The 26,745-nt window shown below is 38.1% G+C and overlaps 1 protein-coding gene across 1 annotated transcript in view; it reads left to right on the top strand.

Moving 5' to 3' along the window:
- LOC150089404 (nose resistant to fluoxetine protein 6-like) overlaps positions 1 to 26,745 on the top strand; it is a 142,185-nt gene that overhangs the window by 20,814 nt on the left and 94,626 nt on the right. The window contains exons 2-3 of the mRNA XM_090389431.1: positions 4,590 to 4,816; positions 18,670 to 18,784. Coding sequence (XP_090245557.1) covers positions 4,590 to 4,816; positions 18,670 to 18,784 — 342 coding nt within the window. The remainder of the gene's footprint in view (positions 1 to 4,589; positions 4,817 to 18,669; positions 18,785 to 26,745) is intronic.

Here is a 26,745-nt window from a genome sequence, read left to right on the forward strand (position 1 = left end):
GGGTTCGAATCCCGTCGATGACGTGAGGAATTTTTACGGGTCTTTTTCACAATGTGCCAAAGATAGCACGGTTTTTGCTGAAATAAAAACCATGGAAACTCGGGTTGGGTTTCTCTTCCAGCAAACAGGAAATCGACCACAGGACACACGAATTCACATAATACATCCATTAATTCTTTAAATGAATGATCACGGAAAACAGATACCATGACAACATAAGTATATTCATGTCTATGGTGGGGGGGACTTTCCTTTAGCCAAGGCCAAGCCTCTGCCAATTATTGCCAGGGGCTTGGCCTTGGCTGAAAGAAAAGCAAATATGTTAGGCAATATATTCATTAAGTTGCATTTCACGAGTGTTCGATTTTTCCTCTTAAATTAATTGAATTTTTCCATTTTTTGACATTTATAGAAGTTAAAAGTAAATAAATATTTTTTATTTGTTTATTTTCTTAAATATATTTTTTTTATTTTTTTTTACTTCACGTACCATAAACGTGATATTAATTCAACATTTTGTAATGTACTGTACTTTACTTATTTCTTCCTGGATTTTCATGAAACCTGAAATATAAAATCTATTTTATAGATCGTCCATGACGAATGGAATGAACAAATAGAACAAAATAATTATTAATATTAATTAAGGAACATCGCAGTCTTCACACAAAGCAGACACTTTCTAATAGATGAGCACTACTTGAACCAAGAATTTACATATTCTATGTGCAGAAACATATTCATTCATTTATGTCCATTCATTTTTCCAATCGGCACACTGCAATACTAAATACAGTATTTATAAAACTGAAGTATTCATATTTGTACGATTTTGACAAAATTTGATTAGCTTGAACAATGTCTTTAATATAAATGCACTTCAAATAAACAGCACTGCTCCTAACGGAGCAATTTCTTTGAAGCATGGGTACAGTACCGGGATAACTCAATATTAGCATTAGTAGTGGCATATGTTGCACGAAAGCAAGCTTATACAGCATTAGTCAAAAACTGTATATATAAAAAAAAAAACTACACAATCACCTCTCCATCTCCTTATCTAATTGTTTCTTAAATTTATTCAAATTATTCACCTCCACAATACCAGATGGAAGTTTGTTCCAACAACACTCTGGATAAAAGCGAATTTCTGCACATTAATCTTTAACCATACTTTCTCAATTTAAATGTATGCTTCCCCTTATGCGTGTTGTCTGAGCAAAAGTAAGGATGCCATTAACATTTAGCTTACACAATCAATTCCAAGCATTAAAAACCTCAATCAGATCTCCTCGCTCCATAGTTTCTAGATGATGCAATTTGCATAACTAGTCTTTCTTGGAAAGAGTAGCCTTTATTGTAAACTATGTAAACATGGATTGTCAACCGTTTGCATATAGTTGATTCAAAGATCCCTAAGAACTTGTTATGTTATGTTATTTTGGTGTTTAGGAGCATTAGCAACTAACGCCATATTGCTCCGGGGATATGCGGTGGTCATTCCCTGACCTTTCCGCATCCTCCGTATTTGGTGGTGACGGGCTAGAACCCCGGTCTAATCAAGAAGCGTGTGCTATGCACTGCTGCTCCTGTCCACCTGGCTACGGAGGCACAATCCCTAAGAACTAGCAAACTGACTGAAAAACAGATCAATCATCTGTAATTGTACGCAGCATGTAAAACTAAAAAGCCACACCATATCACACAGTTCCGGAAATGGAGAATAATAACAGAAATGCTCATCGCTATAACTCTACGCAATACAGGAGTGTCTCTTCATTGAGAGCAGATGTTGAGCAGAACTCTCCTATGCCGTGGAAGTTTGGTCGGTGGCACCACCCACCAGCCTCAGGAAACTATGGGGCCTCGAATTCTGGGTGCTGAAGTGGGCCAACTTGTGGTCGCACCAGATCTACACAACATCTAAATCTACTCTCTGCTGCAACCTGCAATATACGCCCATAATCCACAGAGCCCATGTACTAAAAATAAAGTCATTCCTTCATCTGTGCTCAGCTAAGCATGATCACATCAACATCTGGAACACGGTTGGTTGGCGTTTGCCAGGCAGACATCTCCGTAGTACCCCCTCCTTATGCTCAAGGCTCCAGCGGTTACAGACTTTCAAAAGACACTTCCCAAATGTGACTCTGGACACTCTCAACTCGCTCAACATCGACATCGACCTGTGGTCTGTAGACAAGGCATATCGCGATGGCATCTTGTCCTATCTTGCTGTTTGTAAAGGACATTTATGTAAGTGCCGATCTTAGTTAGCCGATGTAATTTCATGTTCTGCTCAACTTGTAGTCCTTTTTCGCTGTAATTACTACTTCATTCATTTTTACATTTTGACTATTATCTTTGCTTTGATCTGTTAATTATTATTTAGTTATTATTATTTTTTTATTTATTTATTTTTTTTTTTATAAATCAAATCACTTGTATAAACAACTAATTGTAAGATTCCTCTGGCTTTCTGTGTAAAGAATCACTAGTGTATAAAATTTATGTTAATAAAGAATCTTATTATTATTAGATGTCCATAAGGACGCCTTCGGATGGTATAGTAGCTATAATCACCGTCCTTCCATGCCAGGTGGAAAAGGCTTTAATTCGAATCCTGTCAATGCGAAGAATTTTTATGGGTTTTTTTTTTTTTTTTTTTTTTTTTTTCATAAGGTTGCTGAGTTTGTCAGTTTCAGGCGAAAATTGTATGGTTTCTTTTCCGGAAAACTTTGGTTTTCCTTCCAGAAAATAGCAAGCCGACCGAAGAGTGTTGTTGTTGTAGGGTTTTAGGAACATCAGCGACTAAGGCCATATTGCTCTGTGTATTTAGTCTGTAAATGTCTTGTGTTCTGTGGTCACTTTTCTGTTTGATGGACAGAAAACCCAAATTTTCGGGAGAAAAAACCATGCTACCTTCACCTGAAACCGACTAACACAGCCACATTGTGAAAATGTGGCTCATAAAAATTCCTCGCGTCATCGACGGGATTCGAACTCAGGTCTTTTCCACCAAATGTGGGGAGGATGGCGATTCGACCAACTGTATTACCTTCAAGGGCTATATACTGATGCCTCATATTTGAATTGGCGCTTAACAGACATTAACACCTAACTGAGATATCAATAAAGACACCATCTGATTTAAGGTGAAAAAAACAAGCAACTTTCATGGAACCAGTAACATCATAAGTGGATGACTGATCAATGATTGGTATAAAGGCTTGCTGGTCCGAAGAAATTATGTCAAAAATTATGTTTTGTGACATGCGGACGATAGAGTAGGGTAGAAGAGCGGTGAAACAAACAGTAAAAGGTTCCTTCGGATAATGTAGGCCGGTCGAAATGTAGGTGGTCGAAATGACAGAGTACAGAGATATATTTATTGGAATCAAAGGAATTCTTACTATGTATGAATACCAAATGATGACTTTAATTCAGTAGTTGCCTTAGATTGGAAGGCAGTGGATTTCTACTATGAACAGCTTATTTAACCCATTCCTACAGTGGCCAAGCAGTTTGATATCTGACAGCTGAGTAAGCCAATTAGTATAAATAAACTCGCCCCCCCTCATGTTTCTGGAACTGTTTCCGAGCTATCTGTGTCTTGTGACATGGTACATTATCCTGCTGGAAGTAACCGTTATTACCAGCAGGCTATTTCAAATAGAGTAAATAAATAAATAAATTCGACAAATGGAGAGAAATAAACAGCAAGCATGAAAACACGCATCCAAACGGCCATAATGTTCAAGTTGGCATTTAGACATCTGTCTTCCACTGGTTTAATGTTCCACAAAAACTCTCGCTGCACTTCCACCACCAACCTGCAGTGCTTGACAACTGGTTGATGGGTGCATTGCTTCAACTATCACTGCCATACTAATAGTCCTACCGTCAATACAAAAAAAAGTAAAACCGAAATTCATCAGATCAGGTGACCACTTTTTCACTTCTTAAATCCAATTTCGGTGTTCCTATGTTCATTGTGCCTAAAACTGCATATTTACAACTGACAAGAGCGGAACCGTAGGCTGTCCGCTGCTATGTCCCAGCCGTGACAGGATTCAACGCATTCTACGTCCCGATTTGCAGAGAGAGCACTGCTGATGTAAAATGATATTAGCAAGTTGATGGTATGTTAATGTGCGGTCATTGACATTAACAAGTTGTTGACGTTTGGTAAAACGACATCAGCAAGCTATTTGTGTGTTGATGACAAATTGTACAAATTGTGTGTTGATGACAAACAGCTTGTTGGTGTCATTTGACATCAACAAGCTGTCTTCGATCACAGATTGCTATTGGCTAATGTTTTAAGGCGGATGGACTATTCTGAGTCCACTTTAGACATTTGTGCATAAACAGTTCAGCAGTGCGACAGTGTCCATGATGTTTGCATCTACTACACGCGCGCACGCACACAATTTCGCTATCTGACTGCCTGCTTTATAAATCTCGGTATCTGATGTAAAAAATGATTTGGATGACACAGTATAGCTTATAAACTGGCCATTAGTGCACACTGATAATTAACATCAGTTATTGTAATTTTTTCTCTTATAAGTCTTTTTCTCTTACAGTAATAGATGCAATTGGAAAACCATCAGGAGGAATTCTTGAAGGAACTCTGTCGGCATTCGGATCTTATGACGAATGTGTTAACATGGTGGCAAAAGATGGCAAAAGGCAGTACTTTGATGGAGAATACTGTACATTGGAATTGAAACCCATGCTGCCTCCGAAACCGGATTACATCACGATTCATCATCAGCTAGTAGCGCTGCAAAACTACAGCAGTCCCGACAAGGTAGAGTACAATATACTGCATGAACTAAATGTCAAGAGAAGTAAATCAATGTTAGTTATGGGCATGTTGATTAAAGATTAAGAAATTCCTCATTCATTTTTAATATTGCATTAAGCTTATGAGTCAATTTGATTTTTGTATATGGCACAAACCTACACTTACTAATCACCGAATTATGACTACCTACCTAATACTATGTTGGGCCACCGTTTGCACGACTAACCGTCGCTACTATTCACCTAGCCATCGACTCCATTAGATGTCTGAAGCTGTCTGTAGGGATCTGTAGGCATCATGCCTGCAAGGCTTTCCAAATGTCGGAATAGCTGTCTGTTGCGCGTCCATACACCTCATTTCACGTTTCAAAACATCCCATAAGTAGTAGTATTAGTACAGTGAAAGGACAGAATTCATGAGATACCTGGTTCCTGGGAAACGCGACGCTGTCACCTCTCTCGCTATTGGACGAACCCACCGATTGGCAGGTATATAGGTACACTGCATTCACGTTAGCCGGTAATTCGATGTCAGTATGGATAAACGTCGTTAGTTAACCGACTTTAAAAGAGGGATGATAGTGGGCGCCCGACGCATGGGTCACTCTATCGCGGAGGTAATACAGAAATTGCACTATCCTCGTTCGACAGAGTGTACCAGGAATACACCATTTCCAGAATAACACCTCATCGTGGATGAGGTGTTGTGGGCGGAGAAAGGTGGTAGATGAAAGTGGCCGTCGATGTCTGTCTCGCATTGCTTCAGCCAACTGGAGCACGACAGTGGCACAAATGACTGCCCACTTCAACAAGGGAGGTGCCAAAAAATGTCTCCACCAAGACCATCAGGCGATCATTAGCCGCAATAACTTATAGGAGCAGCCGACCTACCACAGTCCTATTGCTAACACCACGACACAGGACTGTACGCCTCAACTGGGCGAAAGAACATCGGCACTGGACCTTAGATGGTTGGAGACAGATCTCCTGGTTCGATGACTCCCGTACGTCTAAACGCATCTCTGAATGGTCCAGGTTACATGCCTATCCTTGCAGACTATCTGCATCCCTTCATGATCATCGTGCACCCACAAGGCAATGGAGTCTTCCAGCAGGAAAATGTGTCTGCCCACAGAGATGCGTGAGCAGACACATTACTAGAACATGGTTCGATGAGCATTCCGCAGATTTTACCATCATGGAATGGCCTCCCCGTTCACTGGACGTGAACTCTGTGGAGCATCTTTGAAAAGGTTCATTCGAGCTTTGGATCCTCTACTCAGGAATGCGACGGAATTATTTACAGCGGTCAGCAATCATGACCACAGGAAATACCCGTGGAACGCTTTCGTGAACCAGTGGACTCAATGCCCTTATCCGGGCTAAAGGTGGGCTTACCCGTTACTAGGTTGGTATCCCATGATTTTTGTCCACTAAGTATAGTAGTAGAGGCATGTGATGCAAGAAAGCAAGCTTATATAGCATCAGCCAATTTCACACATCCATTTCTCTTAACAGTTTGACCAGTTCTGCTTTGAATTTATTTAATCTATCAACATCCACAACGACAGATGGAAGTTTGTTCCAGCAATCAACTATCCGCTGGCTAAAGGCAAATTCCCGCACATCTGTTCTACAACTGTCTTTCCTCAATTTGAATTTATACCCCTGAGGTTCGTAATCTGAGCGAGAGGGAGAATCCCATCAGAATTGAACCTGCGCAACCCATTCAAGGCCTTATACACCTCAATCAGATCACCTCGCAAGTGCCTAGTCTCCAGACGCTGCAATTTGCAGAACTTAAGCCTTTCTGGGTAAGAGGACCCCAGAGCTGTAATATTCATTCATTTATATACAAAACTTATAGAGATTTACATAATATTCTATATACATTTACAGTCTCATTACAGTATACATATACTGTATATCATGTCATGTTGCATGTGACCTCCTGGTGCATTTGTGCGTGTGTCCTGGAATCGAAGGTGGCTTCTAGGCAAATGCCCTTCTCCACTTAGTGGAGAAGGGCATTTGCCTAGAAGTGATGGCGTAGAACCTCTATGAAACTGGCCGGAAAAAAAGTGTTACTGTCAGGACACTTCGCCACCAGGGGGAAGTCAATACAGGGCAGCCGCTGCCTGGCGCCCGTCCCAGGCACGAGAAGCCGGGCCTGGGACTACCTCTTTTCGTGCCGAAATGCACAAATCCCGCACGCGCCGGAGGTAGTGCAATACCGGTGGGTACCAGCAATCCCATCCCCAGTTGCTCAGACCCAGGAGCAAGCAAAAAATAAATAAAAATTTTGTACCAGTAGAGAAACTTCCACTATTAAACTCAGTACCACTGAGAAGTAATTATTATATGTACAAAGCTCAGAGTTTCTTACAACCAGAAAACAATATATAATTAAATTAAATACAATTAGCCATGTTTAAATACATAAATACTCTTAAAGGAAATAATGTGGCAGGCAGCCGCAAGGAGACCACCTCTACATTCTTTTAACAACCATGAACACATGGCAAGTTTGTCCACTAGATTTTTCAAAGCAGCTGACCATCACAATGAAGACACATCTTGGCCATTGATGCGCTTGTCTTAAAACCCTTAAACAACAACAACAGAAACAACCAATACAACGAGATTACAGCTACTATCTCCTTCACGTAAACCTAGTGTTTCTGGTATAGATGTTTCTGGTTCCTATGTTATCATTGCTGATATCTATATATCTTGTTTCATCCTAACATAAACTTCTGTTTATCATAACCATTAGATAATCCAATCAATAGACACCACGATGAGACTGCAACTACAGAGTTCTTGTAGTCCTCTTCTGGCAATACAATAGTTTAATAAATTTTCCAACGTAGAAGTCTGCTTCCTTGTGTGATCTTAAATATGAAGGGATCAGTGTAATTTCAATGTTATTTCATGAACACTGTCCACCACAAAATGAAGGTCCAAACTTGTTCATATCCGTATATTACAGTATCAAGTGAAAAATAACTTCATTTGTATGACGTCACAAGTATCCATTATGAAGCTGCTTACACAGTTCCAAACCTTACCCAGTCCAAAACCCCTAGTTGTCCTGTCCACAATGTCCACTGCAGCTAATAGCCACAACGAGATAAAGCATCCATAAACTTCACAGTTCGGGATCAATATTTCAGCAAGTTTTGTACACATATTACCAATATGTGTACAAAAGCAAGGCTCTGTGCATTGCGTTCAATCTCTTAAGAAATATTTTAGGTTTGTGAATTATTTCCTTACTGCAACAAATCACTGTTCACTCCATAATGCCCAAACAAACAGAAATTATTGAAGGTTCACTTGTTTTACAGCTGGATGAAAATGGAAGATGATTTTTGGAAGATTGATTGACTGATTTTTGACGTTCCAGTATTTCAGAAACTAAATGCTAGAGGGCGCCGTAAAAATTTATTAAGTAATTTTGTTTTGTTGCTGTAGAACATTTTTGGGTAAGGAAATCCCATTAGTAGTGAAGATATAGCTTGAACAATAAATAACAGTGATTTATTGTTCAGAAATAGTTTCTTCTATTTGATCCTTGTTGTGAAGTCAATTTCCAGGATAAGTTGAAGTCCTTAGCCCAGTTTTCATTACAAAAACAGTTCTTGAATAGGTTTGCAATGCAGTAAAATTATCACGGTCTTCAACTAGAATATATTTATATTGTTCTCCAATAAGTTTGGAACCACAGTCATTAAATTTGCTCTAGATTCTGAGTACAGTGGACAGTTCAGAAGGATGTGAATCCAAGTCAAATTTTTTCGCATGTGCAATATGAGTCAGGCTCCAGACTACGCCCAAATAACTTAACCCCGGAGGGACCCATGCCCTGTTGGCAAATAAGAAGTTGTCATAGAAGGTCTAAACTATGAAATCACTCCAGGGGTTATTGAGAATTCTATTTACGTGATGTACTTTCTTTATTGCCCAAAGTCACTCTCGTTCCAACTGGTGTTTGCCAGACATCAGTAAATCCAAACCTTTTCTTCTCACTTTTGAAGTCATTGGCTGGGCAAGTTGTAATTCCAAGCAATGTCTTAGACTGTCCTTTTTTCAGGTAGCAAGTCAAATTCCGGTAAGCAATGTATAAATCTACAGGGATCGTACCGCCAAGTATTTGGAGTGCATTGTTTGAAACTGTCCTGGGAATATTATTGATTGTCAGAAGAACGGATCTTTGTGTGGAGATAAGTTTCTGTTTCACTTTTGATACTTTTCGGTACCAAACACTTGCTCCATATGATATAATAGGCAAGAATACGGTTCTGTAGTGGAGACAATGTTTTCTTCGATAATCCCCAGTCTTTTTTGGAGATCCTAATGACATATGCTGTGAAATTACGGATGATTTTGTCCCTGAATTTTATCACATCAGACAGAAAACCGACTTTATCATCAAGGCAGCGGTTCCCAACCGGTGGTTCCAAGAGGTTCGCACTAAAAATTCTGTAATGGCGTCTGCTTAGATTTACATAGGTATATTATTGTAAACTACAATATATAAGTAATAATAAACAATAAAGAAAAATAAAATAAAATAAAAAGTAAAGAATTGCCAAAAAATATCCCACAATTCCTTTACTATCTTACAGTATTTCATGTTAAATAAATATCTAAAACTATTTCTTGACTAAATGTCCAAGTGCACTATGCATTTTTTTTTTTTTTTGTTTTTTTAAAAGGGTTTGTTTGTTTGTTATTTGGAGCATTAGCAACTAAGGCCATATTGCTCAGGGAATATGCGGCGGTCATTCCCTGACCTTTCCGCATCCTCCGTATTTAGCGGTGACAGGCTCGAACCCCGGTCTAATCAAGAAGCGTGTGCTACGCACTGCTGCTCCTTCCCACCAGGCTACGGAGAGGGCTGCCTTCCAAGAGTATGAAAAAGGTTGTTTATGCATGGGTGCTGCACTTCCATCATTTCTGCTACCCAGGTAGTATACATCCATCGTTTGATTATATCTCATATTGTGAATACCTTCACAACGAGTTGTCGAGGTATTGCACTGCTCTGAATAAGTAATGCTTCACCAGTGGAGAAGACTAATATTGCTTATTCTCGGCGGATATCACCACCGAGACGAGACCATTTCGAAGCTTGTTGGCCTACTCATCGTTGGGTGGGCAGGTATCCTGTTGTTGCAATAGTGACAACCCAGTTATGAAGCATGACTCCACAATATGAGAGATGCTTGATGGTGTGCATGGTTTAATTTAAAACTGTTTCTTGATTAAATGTCTAAGAGTATGAAAAATATTGTTTATGGATGGGCAATAAGAGATGTAATTAAACGATGCATGCATACTACCCGGATAGTAGAAATGATGAAAGTACATTACCCATGCATAAACAACTTTTTTCATATTCTTAAAGACATTTAATGAAGAAATGGTTTTTAGATTAAACCATGCACACCACAAGCATCTCTCATATTGTGGAGTTAAACTTCATAACTGGGTTGTCACTATTGCAACAACAGGGTACCTGAGGAGAAGACAACACGGTTCGAAACGGTGCCGTCTGGAGAGCTTGATAATCACGGAGTTTCCGAGAATAGGTAACAACAGTCTTCTCTACTGGGGAAGCGTTGCCTATTCGATGAGTTTTTGAGTGGTGTGAGTATGAGGAGTAACTGTCCGTTTCCTCTTTCGACGCCATTTCTTCTTCCTCCTCTCCTACTACTACAATCACTTTCCTACATCTTTTTTGCTTAGCTAAGTCTAATAGGGACAGAATGCGGATAACAGAGTATCTTATCCCATACCATTTTTCAAACAGTGCTGTCTGATTATGGTATCCACCGAGAATAAGTAACATTAGTCTTCGCCACTGGTGAAGCGTTACTTATTCAAAGCAGTGTAATACCTAGGCAACTCGTTGTGAAGGTATTCGCAATATGAGATATCATCAAACGATGTAGGCATGCTACGTGGGTAGTAGAAATGATGTAGATTGTTTATACCCATGTATAAACAACCTTTTTTAAATAAATATGTTTTCCACGCTAATATATTTTCATTCTCAAGGATCATTGTCATGTATAGGTAGTTTTTTTTAGAACCTATAGTACTTAGTACTGTGCACAGGTTTAAGTTTAAAAAGATGAAAGAAAAACTTGTTGACATTAGATTTGAACTTATGTATATTGCAATTTTCAGGAAATACATGTGAAGGAAGGTTATTCCAAAAAACAGTAGTTCAATGAATAAATGAGGAATAAGAAAAGTTGGTTCTGTGGGATTGAACTTGGACAGTAAAAGGATGTTGACTGGTTGCAGCACATGTTCGGACTGCTTTGAAAGAGAGAGCGGGAATTATAGAAACCAATTCAGAAGAACAGTGCCCATGAAAGTATCTGTAGAAAAGGTATGCAAGAGGAAAAGAACGTCCATGAGATAGAGAGTGCAGAGACTGTTACAGATGAGACATTAATTAACCTAACTGCCCTCTTTGAATGGAATCGAGAAGCCTGAGATAGATTTTGGGAGCACCGCCCCAGTTGTGGGAACAATATTCCACGGTAGGTCGGATTTGCGATTTCTACAGAGTCAACAATTGTTTGGTAGAAAAGTAACGCCGAGAGCGAAAGAGAACACCCAGTTTTTTTAGATGCATAGGAAGCAATATTTGTAATGTGTTTTATGCCAAGAGAGATTAGAAGTCAGGTTAATCCACAAGCTCTTGTTTAGAAATCGGAGCGTCATCGAAGATAAGCATAGGAGCAGAAGAATCCTTTTTGCGAGATATAAGACAGGACTGGGTTTTAGAAGGATTGAAATTAAGTTATCTTTGCCCCACTCGAGAATTACATGGAGATCAACACTTAAATATTTGGCAGTGGATCTTGAGAAGTTGAAGCTATTTGAGCAGGGCAAGGTTTCTCAAACTGGAAGGTGGAAAGCAATCTGCTATCATCAGAAAAACTATGGCTAGCATTTCGGTCAATGGAAGAAGGTCATTAATATACAACAGAACAGAAAGAACTGAACCTTGGGGAACACGGCATTAGTGGAGAAGTTAGAAGACAGAGAGCCGTCTACCGCTGTGAGAGGTGAGAGAGAAAACTGAATACCCAATTACAAAGAACGACTGGTAAACCAAAAGACGGAAGCTTATTTAGAAGACCTTTATGCCAAACACGACCAAAAGCCTTTGAAATGTCAGGAGCAATGGCTTGAGTTTCCTCAAACTTTTCCATTGAATTTGTCCATAGATGGACAACATGGGCCAGAGTATCACCAGTGGAATGACACTAACGGAATCCATACTGGCGATCGTTGATCAGATGAAAGATTACAGATAGTTTAAGAGTTGGCAGTTAATTGATTTCTCCTTTGGAAAGAATAGAAGTAATCGCAATGGGACGATAATTGGATGGAAGAAATCTGTGACCACTTTTAGGAACTCGCTGGGTATGAGCAAATTTCCGAGCAGAAAGAAAAACAACTTTGGAATAAGAAAGTGAAACAAGACGACGCAAAACAGGAATAAGTTCAGGGGCACAGGTTTTGAGAACAAGTAGAGAACTACCGTCAGGACCTGGAGTTTTCTTAGTATCAGATTCATCAAAATCTTTCTGATATCCTTTTAACGGAAACCACAGGAGGCATTGAATGTAGTGTACTGGAAACGGTGTTAGGTGGTTTACCAGATTATCAAAACATGAGTTGGGAGAAAAATAGGATGCTAGCAGGTCAGCTTTATCTTCGGCTGATGTGGCAACAGAACCATCTGGTTTTGACAGAGGTGGGCAAAAAATTGCAGCCAATAGCTTTGGAAAGAGACCAGAATGCTCTGCTCCCATTTGGACAAGAACAAGTTTTCTACCCTTAACCTGTCCGAAATCTAGTTTGGACTGATTAATAACTACTTTACAAAGTATAAATAATACTTAATAATAATTTTTATTAGAAGAAGAACTCTTTATTGCATACAGAACGCACATGCCGTACACAATACCCTTCACGGCTACAAGGCAATGTCGCTTATAAAAACGTAGTACTGGAAATATTTTATAATAAAAATTCAGAAATATTATACGATTTCAGAGAATATAGGCTCAGTGGTTCGCTTTAAAAATATTGTGTTGAAAGGGGTTCGCGATAAAAAAATATTACATTGAAAGGGGTTCGCGAGTCAAAAAATGTTGGGAACCGCTGATCTAAGGTGATACCTAAGTATTTAGTTTGGGATACATAGGGAATTTGGGTATTGTTAGTCGGAACGTGGGAGGTCTGTTACAGTTAAAGTGGTTCTTAAAAGTCATGAAAGTAGATTTTCTGGGGGATTTCTCTATTTGTTATCTATAGCCCATGCCTCCAAATCATCCAAGTGATAGGCTGTATTTTTTCTTCAATTATTCTCCTTGAGCAATCTTCAACAAGGATCACCAAGTCGTCGGCACTTGTACCATTGTATACCCTCGTTGACGATTGATGTAGCACAACGTTCCAGAGGAAGGGCCCCAACACCGACCCTTGGGACATCCTCTGGAAACCTGAGCACGGTACGTAAGATGTTTAGCCATAACCTTAATATATTTGTCACTAAAGTACGATCGCAAGACACTATGTATGTATCGCTTTCAACAGCTGTCAGCTGACGGCCGCAGTGAAACGTTGGTCCATAAGCACCAGGAGTCCTAGTTCTTGCCAGCAAAACATGCCCCATATTAAGCAACCACCACCACCACCTGGCTAGATAGCAGGAATTATGCACGATGGGTACATGGACTCATCCGACCAGCCTACTTGCTTCCAGTCGTGTTCAACCAGTATGTTGTTGACACTACAGCATTCGCCATCGACGATGATGATCGCTGAGGAGAGGATGTCTCTTGGGTCGTCAGCTGTGGGACACCATACGTCTGAGTGTGTAACGCATCATAATTTGGGATATTGTTCTTACATTCCCCATATTGCATTGCGATGTAAACTGAACCGTACAATGAGCTAAACCCTTAGCTTACAACGAACGTTCACCTTCAGTAATTTTTTACAGTTCGCCGGTAGGTGGCTTGGGCTGTTTGACACCATTCTTAGTACACTTCAACTACAGTGGGACGCGAGTAACCGATAAGACGTGCCGTTTCCGACAAGGAAGCACCCGATGTACGAGCTCCCACAATCATGCCCTTCTGAAACACCATGATACCTTTACTACGTCTCATAACTGCTACTTTATCACTTTGACTTTCAAGACCAGATGCAAATTGCCACTGCTCTAGCGTACAAACTTCGCCTTTTTATACTGCGAGCTATGAGGCATAGTCCATTACAGATGAGGTGGTCATAATTCAGTATTCACTGTTATATAAATAAAATGTTTATTGTAAAAATGTATTTATCTACCTAATATAACTATAAATAATCTTTGTGAATCAAAATCAGAAAAGTCAAGAAGGAACGAAAAACATTACAGATATGCTTCTGGAGTTTGTTGTTTTGTTAAAATTCAAATATGCGAGGGGTATTTGGAAAGTTTTTGGCATACAGTATAACGCATTTCCTTGTTTTAAGAGGAAATAAAGACGATAATATTAAATTAAAATCTCAACTTTGATGTATGTAGCTCAATCTACATACATAACAATTTTTTATGGTTACATCTCAAAAATTATTATTACTTTATATGTTTAAAAATATTTATGGTCACCGTGACCATAAATTTTAAAACAGAAGAGGGCCATGCCATAAATGAAATTGTTTGTTGTAGTACGGTTTTTAGGAGCATCAGCGACTAAGGCCATATTGCTCCGTGTATATTGTCTGTAAATTGCGTGTGTTCTGTGGTCGATTTTCTGTTTTCTTCTGGACAAAAAGCCTGAGTTTACGGAAGAAAAAACCATGCTACCCTCGCCTGAGACCGACTAACTGAGCCATGTTGTGAAAAAAGACCCATAAAATTCCTCAAGTCATCGACGGAACTAGGACTCCGTTCTTTTCCACTCGGAGTGGAGAGGACGATGATCCTACCAACTGTATTACCCATGAGGGCAGTAAAGGAAATACTTTGCTCTTTAAACTATTTGAGAAGTAGACAAATAGTGATATAACACTGCTATCAGACATGAGGATATGATAAAGATATTACCCAGTGACTGTCCATTGTACAGTAAAAAACAAAGTCAACTAAATTCAAAGAGGAGGGATTAATAGTCACCAAATATGAATCTAGGTCTGGAAGACCCTTGACTGCGTGTACTGCATAATACAGTGATGAGGTGGTCTTAAAAGGTCATCGGATTGGGTTAGAGACTGGCTCAACCACAATACAAGATTTCAAAATCAACCGAGTACTCGCAATAGCCTTTTACTGCCAATTTCGGAGCCACCACAAACGGAACTTTCTATCTTGCAGCTCAAAAAACAGCAGCTGATTGCAACCCTCAATATCCTCCCTACTAATACTGTTGCAGGCAACATTCCACAATTATTAAATGACTCAGTTCTGCACATTTGTAACCCCATACTCACACAGCACTGAGGTTATTCATTACAGAACTATAGCGAAGACCACTTGTTTACTAAAGATTCTATAAAACATGATGTCCTCCAGCCATCAACACAATTAAACTCATGCTCAATAAGCCAGAACAAATCCACTATGAGATGAGAATAAGTCGACCATCACAAACCCTCTGGCAACTATTAACAGCATTCTAGCAGCTTTTGAAGAAAATCCGGAAGAAGCAATGATATACCTGGACATTCAGGCAGCTTTTGACTCACTCGATGTCTCCATGTTGCTCTACCTCGGTTGATGTTGTTGTTGTAGTGGGGTTTTAGGGGCATCAGCAACTAAGGCCGTATTGCTCTATATATACTGTCTGTAAATTGCGTGTGTTCTGTGGTTGATTTTCTGTTTGCTGGTCGAAAACCCGAGTTTCCAGGAGAAAAACCATGCTGCCCGAGACCGACTAACTCAGCCACGTTGTGCGAAAGGTCCATAAAAATTCCTCACGTCATCGACGGAATCGAACTCAGGTCTATTCCACTCAGTGTGGGGAGGACGGCGATTCGAACAACTGTGCTACCCAAGCGGGGTCCACCACAGTGAAAACGTTCTCTCTTAATTTACTTATCAGAGAGAACTCTGCGACTAAAAGTGCGTAATAAAATAGAAACCTGTTAGAACAATGTAAGGATAACATTGTTCTAACAGGCCGTGCAAACGTCGGAGTATGTTGGATACAAAGCACCATGGCCCTACAAAGAAAGGAGTCCCAAAACAGGAGGGAGCTCAAAATCAACCACGTATAATCCTGGGGATTACAATCAAGGGTTCTCTCCGGAATCCTCTTCATAGTCTTACTTCTGCCACTCGCTTGTAAATGAAACGACATACTACGCTATGCGCATGAGATTACACTTATTACATTACCCCGCATTAATAGTTTGGACATCCCTATATCATGTCATAGAGAAGATAAGCCATCAGCTGAACCAAAAATGGCAACTTACTTCTCCGAGTTCGGCCTACAAACCTAGTGCATAATAAAATAATTGCGTGTGTTCCGAACAGACAGATTTCTGCAGCTTTAGTAATATACTCACCGAAAAACAATCGCACACAGCTCATTTCTATACTACAGAGAACTGAAATCCCCATCTCATACGGATCTGGATGTGACCTTTGATCCAGAGCGTCGGTTTCGCAACTAAATGAAATGGATGCACTTCAAGATATATTAAGGTAGCGAATGAAACGAGGCATGTTGCACGTTCGGAAAGTGACATAAACTACACCAAGGACTACATTCTAAGATTTTTATATTCTGTCATATTCTACGGCGTAGAAATCTAAGGATCTGCAGAACTCACTAACCTGATTAAGCAGGAGAGTACTAACTTCTGAAATGAGCAGCCTACGATCAATGCCACTCCCCACGGCACTTCAGTATTAACATGCTACCAGAGCTCGTCTCACTCCAAATAACTCGTCTCACTCCCTGAGAGGGAAGGTGGATTTCACCTTCCCTCTCAGGACTGACTCATAACTCTTTCTACAGCAAGAACTAGGCTATACCGGGCAGCCAGATTTTTGCAAAACAAACTCCTTGACAAAATTCATGATCTTGCTGTTAATTATAAAACGTTTGCTATAGATAAGACCTAGAAGCATAAGCTTCTCAACTACAGTTAATACAGTGAAAGGACAGAATTCATGGGATACTGGTTCCTGGGCAACGCGACGCAGTCAACCCTTTCGCTAGTGATCGAACCTACCGATTGGCAGGTATATAGGTACACTGAATCACAGCGTTCACGTAAAGTCCCAAGGGTCCCCAAACCTTTAGAGAAGCAGGCCACATATGAATTTTTGTAACATTTGGCGGGCCGGAAAAAATTCCTAATTACTGAAAACTATATTCTCTGCATAAGTTTAAACTTATGCAGAGAAACAAATTTTATACCTACTAATTCTACAGATTCAAAAAGAAATCGATGGAGAGGTAATATAAAATATATCAGTTTGTTTATATCAACTTTTAATTATTATTTATTTAGTGTAATAATCACAAAAATACAGTTAGTAAAACAACAAAATTATAATTAATGCAATGAATGTGGTTCTGGAGTACGACTAAGTTTCGTAATATCGGGTTTTAAAGTACTAGTTCCAATTCTTAAAAAGTCATGTAAATGCGGGTCAGTTAAAAGTAATCGTACTTTTGATTTTAAATATTTCAATTTTGAAAAGATTTACTCACATACAGATCCAAAAATTGATGTAACCTTTCTTGTAAAATTTTTAATTTTTGGATAATCTGACTCAGATAATGTTGAATAAAATTGAATTAGATTTTCATTTTTAAATATTGTCTTCAGTGCATCACTAGACTGAAGATCTACCATAATTGTGAATTCTCATTAACATCTTGACGGGTACGTCAAACGGATTTTAGTTTAAATTCTGTTTAAATTAATTTTAGTTTAAAATCTCTAAATAAAACGGATTCAGTTTAAATTCTGTTTAAATTAATTTTAGTTTAAAATCGCTAAATAAAACGGATTCAGTTTAAATTCTGTTTAAATTAATTTTAGTTTAAAATCTCTAAATAAAACGGATTCAGTTTAAATTCTGAATGTAAAATGGATGATCACATCTAAGTTGCTAAGTCTACAAAAAGGTGACTGCTACCAATCACATCATTCGAAGACTATCACTTTATAAGAGCGTCGATCCCATTGTTTCATCTCAAATACGTAAGTAGCTTGCACAGTTTGGAATATAGCCTAAAAAGGATTACTATAGGAAGATTTCAAGAAGGATAGTTGTAGGTCGAGAATCCTTATTACAGAATGGTGGATTCACCCCTTGTCACTCACTTGGAAAATTCTTAAGTTGGAATCCCTGGCTTTTGCGTGTTTTTCCATAATAGTACGTATACACGTATATACTCCATAATACGAGGTTTTTTAGTCGGTGCTTAATTTTAGCACGCTATCTGCCTTTTACTTGCATAAGCTATTCCAGATGGATGTCTTCGTAACATTGCAAAGTTCAAAATAGTACGCCGTGCGCAAAGTCTGACAATTCTTTTTTTTTTGTTCAAGTAGATATTCACTAAGCTCGTTTTCACGTGGAATTTTCATTATAAATGATACTTCTACCTTCTGCTACCGCTCTTTCGATTATTTTCATAATGAATAATTTACAAAATGAGTTTATTTGTTATCTCGACAATTTTGGTAAAACAGTGTACATATTATAGTGAATAACAGTTATCCAAAAAAAAAAAAATTCAATTACTGTCTCTTCAATTGAATATATATAAAAGAGTTATTTATTGCAATTTGATTTTACTCTTACAGATTTCATCGACAGTTGTCTCTCTGGCTCACTTTTTCCATTCTCTTTCACTGCGTATCGGTTTGTGCATTCCATCCAAATGTACTGGAGAGGATGTAAACAATATTCTAGGCTACGGTATGCACTCATTAAATATTAATATAATGTCATTTATTTTTAAATACTTTTAATTATTTCGCGTATTATGTTATTTTATTGTTGTGCATGTGTTGATAATGCATTACAAGGAACAACTTTTAACTTAAATTTTCCATTCAAATGGGGTTTTCTTTTGAAAAAAAAAAAAGTTCAAAAGTGGGATCTAATAACGTAATTAACTATAACTGTTGGTTACTGTTTATAATTTCGCAAGTGTTATTTTATTTTTTTTCTAATTCAAGAAACATGAATGTAAGACCGTTCCAAAAAGGTGGCTCTGATGATGTAATATCGGTATTCCATTTCCCGTTCCGTTTGAATTGATTACAGCAGTAAAGAACTCTGTGTGTGTGTGTGTGTGTGTGTAAAATGGAGTGGAGCACAATACTCATAATTAGCATGTTCAGAATATCTTGAATTTGATTGAAATATCGTCAAAAGATTACGAATGTACTGCAGTTTAGGAAGGCAGATGGTTGTTTGACAACCATTCGTTGCTGAAACAACGAGAGTTATTAAAATACCATCAAAACACAACAGTCTAAATGTCTAATAATGTTCGGACATTACCGAACATCGGACATTGCCCACAACTTCATCTCCATATTTCCTAATCAAATAAGGTGAGAAGGGGAGTAGAGGGGAGGGAGAGGCTAAAGTATCGTTTCCGATAATTAAAACAATAATTTCTTTTGCAAATTTTACTTCTCGAAATACAGTACGTACTCGTACTGTACAGTAATTCCACTTAATGTTTCTGACAGAATCAAAACAATATGAGTTTTAACTCCGTATTGAACGTTGATCCTCAGAAAATAATTGTTTTCATTTTTTATTGACTTCTGGTGCTGCGTTAAACATGTACAGTAAGACAGAATTGAGTAATAAGTACTCAAAAAAACCTTTTTTTTATGTAATAGCAAGCGAGATAAGAAAGTGCTGTATGGAATTGTGCTCTGTAAGAGAGAGATTTATGCCGCTACAAAAATACTTTTCCCTTTTCGAAAACAAACCTTGGTTTGTAAGCTTAGATCAGAAAAGTGACATATGTGCAGCTATCGTTCATAGGTAGATAGTGTATGTCTAGTGACACAACTCACCTCATGTTAGACAGGTGGGCAGTCAGGCTTGACATATTGCATAGTTTTCTCTAACTTGAAGCAAATGTTCACCCTTTGTTTCATCGCAACGCCTTCAACCACATAAGGGCCCTAACACGAATTCATGTGAAGGATTTACGATATCAGTTGCCACGGAATTCTGCGTTATCGTAGACATCCATACAATGGACCCTTGCCGACCGGGCTAGCCGAGTGGGTAAGTACTTGCCCGGCAACCCAAAGGTCGCGGGTTCGATTCCCGCCTCGGGCTTGGATCAAAGTACTGCAAAAACCTTGGGAGGTGCAATATGGCCATAGAAGCCAATGCGCCAACAACTACCAAATAAAAAAAAAAAAAAAAAAAAACAATGGACCCAGTTATGGAACTTAATTATCAAACCTTGTACAGTATTTATATCCAATAAAATGACAATCTTACAATCTAAGAGGTTCATTTTATTGGATATAAATACTGTACAAGGTTTGATAATTAAGTTCCATAACTGGGTCCATTGTATGGATGTCTACGATAACGCAGAATTCCGTGGCAACTGCTATCGTAAATCCTTCACATGAATTCGTGTTAGGGCCCTTATGTGGTTGAAGGCGTTGCGATGAAACAAAGGGTGAACATTTGCTTCAAGTTAGAGAAAACTAAGACTGAAACCTACGAATTGGTAAAACAAATAACGATTCTATACCTTGCTTGCGGCCTTTCCATTCATTTGCAAGATTTCGGGAGGAATGCAAGGATTCGAAGATGTGAATAGCGCTGTGGATACCCAACGCGCTTCGACCCTCAGTAACGGTAGCAAAAGTTCGCACTCTGATTATGATTCTTTGAAAAACAGAAGAAACTCCACATTAACAGAAAAATAATTGACAATTCAAGATTTGGGCAAACGGTGAATCGGCATCAGGTCTGTTCGTAGTGTTTTTGGAATACGATCTACAAATAGAGAAGTCAAATAGTGGATGGCGATCAATATGCTTTCCGAGAGACAAAAAATTTCTTCTCAAAAATCAAAAACAAAAGTAAAGGTGATCACGTTCTTCGATAGCAAGAGAATCTTTGGTAAACGGAAAATTTGTTTCATTAAGACAGACAGTGAATAAGGAGTATAATGCACAAGTTTGGAGCGTTGGGTTAAAAGAATTCAAAAAAGGTTTCAGTTTCGATAAAAATGAGAGTTGATTCGTCTGGCATGAAAACGCTAGCCGCATTCTACGCTGATTATCAAGAAGTTTTTGGCAAAGCACAGTATTGGAAAGCTAACCCACCCCCTCTTGTCACAGTCTCAAATTGAGACAGTACGAGCACTATGGGACTGGCCCACCTTCCCGTGGTGTGAACGAGTACCCAGAATCATCTCTCCAGGTGAGTGATGCTTCTGGGTAGCCAAACAGCCAGACAAAACAAGAGAACACACATATAATATACACAAACCTACGTCACACATTTGAGCTATTTTTAGTGATACTGTTCTGCACAGAGATAGGAGGCGGAGTGGAACGGACATTCTAGGAGCCGCCGTTTACAAAAACACATTTCCAAACATGTAAGAATAAGCCAAAATAGATTACTTTACAAGGCTAATTAACATATAACAGGAATTGGAAAAAAGGGTTCAGTAAACCAATCAAAACCTCAGAAAACTTGTTTTGAGGGAATGTCGAATCACCCAATTTTTTTTTTTTTTTTTTTTTTTTTTTTTTTATGAAAACCCCGAACACCAGAGGTATTAGAACCTATAGTACTTAGTACCGTGCTTGGGTTGGAGGTCGAGAAGACGAGAGAAGATATTTGTTGACATTAGACTTGAACTTCTGTATACTAATTTTCAGGAAAGACACGTGGAGGAAGGTTGTTCCAAAAAACGGCAGCTGAATGAATAAACGAGGAAGATGGAAAGTTGGTTTTGTGAGTTCGAAGTTGGACAGTAAATGGATGTTGGCTGGTGGCAGCACGTGTTCAGACTGTTTTTAAAGAGGGAGCGGGAATTATAGAAGCCAATTCAGAAGAACAGTGCCCATGGAAGTATCTGCAGAAAAGGCACGCAGCAGAAACAGTACGTCTATGAGACAGCGAGTGGAGAGACTCTGTTAGAGATGAGTCATTAATTAACCTAACTGCCCTCTTCTGAATGGAATCTAGAAGCCATGAGAGAGGTTTTGGGGGCACTGCCCCAGATGTGGGAACAATATTCCATGGTAGTGCGGATTTGCGATTTGTACAGACTTGAACAGCTGTTTGGAAGAAAAGTAACGCCGAGAGCGAAAGAGAAAATCATTTTTTTTAGATGCAGAGGAAGCAATATTTGTAATGTGCTTGTGCCAAGACAGATTAGAAGTCAAGGTAATCACCAAAAGAGATATATCAACTTGCCCAGAAATCAGAGAGTCACCAAAGATAAGCATAGGAGCAGAAGAATCCTTTTTGCGAGATATAAGACAAAACTGAGTTTTATAAGGATTGAAATCAACTAAGTTGTCTTTGCCCCACTGGAGAATTACCTGAAGATCGGCATTTAAGGAATTGGTAGCGGATATTCGAGAAGTTGAAAAGCTGATTGAGCAGGGCAAGTTTTCTCAAAATGGAAAGTGGAATGCAATGTGCTTTCATAGGAAAAACTATGGATAGGATTTCCAGTCAATGGAAGTTTATTAACATACAAGAAGAAAACAGTGGGAGATACCAGCATTAGTAGAGAAGTTAGAAGACAGAGAGCCATCTACCATAACACTCAGTGAGCGATCAGAGAGAGAACTGGATAACCAATTACAAAAAATAGTTGGCAAACCATAAGATGGAAGCTTGTTTAGAAGACATTTATACCAAACACGATCTACAGCCTTTAAGAGTCTAGAGCAATTGCTTGTGTTTCACCGAAATTTTCCATTGAATTTGTTCATAAATGAGCAACAGAAGCTAGAATATCACCAGTGGATCGACACTGATGGAATCAATACTGGTGATCGTTGATCAGACGGAAGGTTTCTAGATAGTTTAAGAGTTGGCGGTTAATTGATTTCTACATTACTCTAGAAAAAGTCGAAGTAACTGCAATGGGCGATAATTGGATGGGACGGATTTGTCACCCTTTTTAGGAACTAGCTGGATATAAGCAAATTTCCAAGCACAAGGAAAAGCACCTTTCGAATAAGAAAGTGAAAAAAAGGCGGCAAAGAACAGGGGTAAGTTCAGGAGGACAGGTTTGAGAACAAGTGGAGAAATATCATCAGGACCTGGAGCTTTCTTAGCATCAAGATTCGTAAAAATCTTTCTGACATCCTTTTGACGGAAGACCATTGGGGCATTGAACGGAGCGTGTTGGGAATGGTGGGAGATGTTTTACCAAGATCATTAATACATGAGTTGGAAGAAAAATGAGATGTTAGTAGGTCAGCTTTATCCTTAGCCGAAGCGTCAACAGAACTACCTTGTTTTGACAGAGGTGGGAGCAGAGATGGGCAAAAATTGCGGCCAACAGCTTTGGCAAGAAACCAGAATGGTCGACTACCATTAGGGCAAGAAGCAAGTTTTCTACTCCTATCCTGTTCAAACTCTAGTTTGGATTGATTAATAACTGCTTAACAATTGTTGCGAGTTTTGGTGTAGGCAGAAAATGAAACTGAAGAATTAGAAACAAGCCAATTACGATATGCAACATTCTTCTTTTGAACAGCCTTAGCACATTTATTGGAAAACCAAGGTTTAGATAAAGGACGAGATTCAATATATAAAATATTGAAATAAATATTAGGTATATTTATTTAAATTTCTTATTTTTTCATATTTTTTAATATCTTATTAACTTAAATTACAAAAGTTTACGTACAATATGAACTGAAAGTTAGGAAAAGTAATCAACATTTTTGGCTTGATTATCTTGAAAAGTGTCTTTAACGCTTTCTCTTAATCCCTTATTTTTGTTGCATGTAAAACCATAACGTTTGTTTTTGTTCGTTATTTGAATGTACATCGCATAAAAGTACAGTACCTTGTAAATTGCATTTTATTGGCTTTTTTTAAGCTGTCATGATTTTTAGTTCGTATTGTACGCTGGTCTAAGATTTGGTAATGTTTTCAAATATAATTTGTAATTCAATTGTGGAATCACCATCTGGCTGTCTTATTAACCATGACCTGATTACCACCTGCTGAACAATGAAAAAATTTTTTTACTATTAATTATTAAATGGATTTTCCGGTTATTTCTTTGATGTCATATTTCCTTGTATTAAAAGGTCATTTAGCTATTATTAGAGTAAGATGTGGTAGTTTTCCTAAGTGAGATGTAATTTAAGAGTTAACTTCCTTCAAAGACTGTAGATAAGTAAGTAGCATGCAATTCTGTGAAAAACAAATAAAATTGACTGATAGGAATGAAGAATAAAAGTTGCATATACAGAGCTTAGAGCGGCCAAATGAAAACCATGTGATTTTCACAGAAGCCACGAAACTAAAAAAAAAAAGGTTTCAGCTGTCTGTTGAAGACCAACTTATTTTGCAAAAGATACTCGGAAGATACAGCATCTAGAATAGATTTGAACTTTCTCCGAATGATGTTAAAAATAAATATGAAATTAGTTCCTATAGGAATAAATACAGTATCTGTAATCATTTCCATAACATTAAAAGTTTTATACACTTGTTTTTTATATTGAGACAGAATCTTTCAAACGAGAAGTAAGAAACAAGAAAATACAAAATTACATCTTAAGCGATATATAATGTACATTATTACAATATTCGAACTGGAAATGATTAGACTAAATAAAATGCTATTTAAGATTTATAGTAATGAATTAAACATTAAATTCTGTCACTACCAAAGTTTAATAATACCGGATACTCAGTTATCGGGGTATCTACGTGGTATGGAGGTGCCAGTTGCACGAATTTATTTGTTGGATGAGCGATACTAGTATAGGTGATTCCACCAGAAGTCATGGGCGGCCAACCATCCGCTACCTACGCGACGCATGTAGCTCTTATTAGTGGCACGCTACCAACGTGAAAAAAAAATATTATAATAATAAATAATGAAAAATATTTATTTCATAAACGTAAAATTCTGGTGGCGCCATGCGCGGATCATAAATGGTAGCGCATGGTCATAAATGATCATTTATGACTGGATCATTTATGATCATTATTGCGTCGCGTGCCACTAGGGCTGATCCACACGCGTGTGGATCAGCCCTAGTGATTACAATTCACAAATACGTTACGATTCCTCTTAACTCCTTTACAAATATCTACAGTCAGTTTAAGGTTAATACGATATGTCTACGTTTTTAGTGACTTTTCCGGTCTTTTTTTGGATGCCATAATTTATGGATGAATTATGGTTATGATGATATAAATATATTCGCTAGAGTATATTTGTATCGTCATTAAAATATCGATTACTTGCCCAAAACCCCGATATATATTAAAACGACAGTGCGAAAAACAACCGGCTTCAGTGCTTCGAGTGGTCATTTGTGATTTTATGTATACGATATACATAATTTCCACTTTTCTAAACAGTTTAAGTTAATTTTTCAATATAATGTTTAATTATTTAATTCAGCCTCTTTGTTACTGGGTACGTAGGTGGCGCAACTGTCCTTTTTTAAATACTGTACATGATTTTTAAAATATGTCGGTTGCATTAACTTAATTGATGGATGGATGGATGCCGGATAGCTGAGGCTTTACTGTACAAGTACGTGCATGATAACTCATTATTCTACTTTACCGAAATTATTTACACTTTGTTTAACTGACAAAAGATTGAAAGCCCTGGTCTGGCTGGGCTTGATTGTAATTACTGTTTAGCTTGAAATCCAGCTAAACAGTAATTACAATAATAAATCAGTAAATTACAATAATTACAGTAATAAACAGTTTAAATATAAAATATATTTCTAATTAAAGTATAAAAATGTATGCTAATTGTCTATTATCCTCTCACCAGAGTCGAGTAGTCAGCTATCTTGCTAGCATGTATATTTACGTAAAGGGGGAATAGACAAAATAATGGACACCTGATATGAAAGTGGCAATTTTTGTAATGGCTGTATAACTAATTTATGAACACGCAGGGATGATTTTTTTTTTTTTTTTTTTTTGCAAGTAGTACTGTGAAGGAAAGACAATAAAACCTGATGTTTATTTAGAGGTGATATAAAAAGGTATATGAATAAAATGACCGACCTGTCATTTTAGAATTAGTGCATATGGACTTTGGCACTGGTGGCATGGCACTACCAGGTGAAGTCAATAAAATATGTGTGGTTCTATGATCACCCTGCATAGGTGAATTACTGCCACTGATTGTCTTGATATCTGAGTGACCTAGTTCATCTCATGGTGCAAACATTGTTCTCTGCAAATAATGCCATGTTTCAAGATGATAATGCTCAAAAATACACAGCCAGATGTGTCAAATTTTCTTTTGAGGAGCATAAAAGGCATAACCGGAGAGGAAAGTGAAAAGCAGGTTTGCTCCACCTTCATCACTCAAGGAGCTTGGAACAGTCCTCCATGAAGAATGGTCTAATATTCCTCTTAAGACAGTTCAAGATTTATTTGAATCTATTCCATGTAGAAATCAAGCTGTTTTAAAAGCAAATGCTGGCCCAACACTATTAGTGCATACCTGTAGCTCTTATCACAGGCGTTTCCATTATTTTGTCCACCAGCTATATATTTGTGTATATTTATAATATGTTATACCGTATATTTATTTTTTACTGTATTTATATTTTTGCATGTGTATATTTAAGTACATTCACCTTTTTTTAGTTCATACACAAGTTTTATGAGGATAATAAATCATAGTGCACTGG

The sequence above is a fragment of the Mastigoproctus giganteus genome, chromosome 2, assembly GCF_048544385.1.
Source record: "Mastigoproctus giganteus isolate SK-2022 chromosome 2, ASM4854438v1, whole genome shotgun sequence".
In the NCBI taxonomy this organism is placed as follows: Eukaryota; Metazoa; Arthropoda; class Arachnida; order Uropygi; family Thelyphonidae; genus Mastigoproctus; species Mastigoproctus giganteus.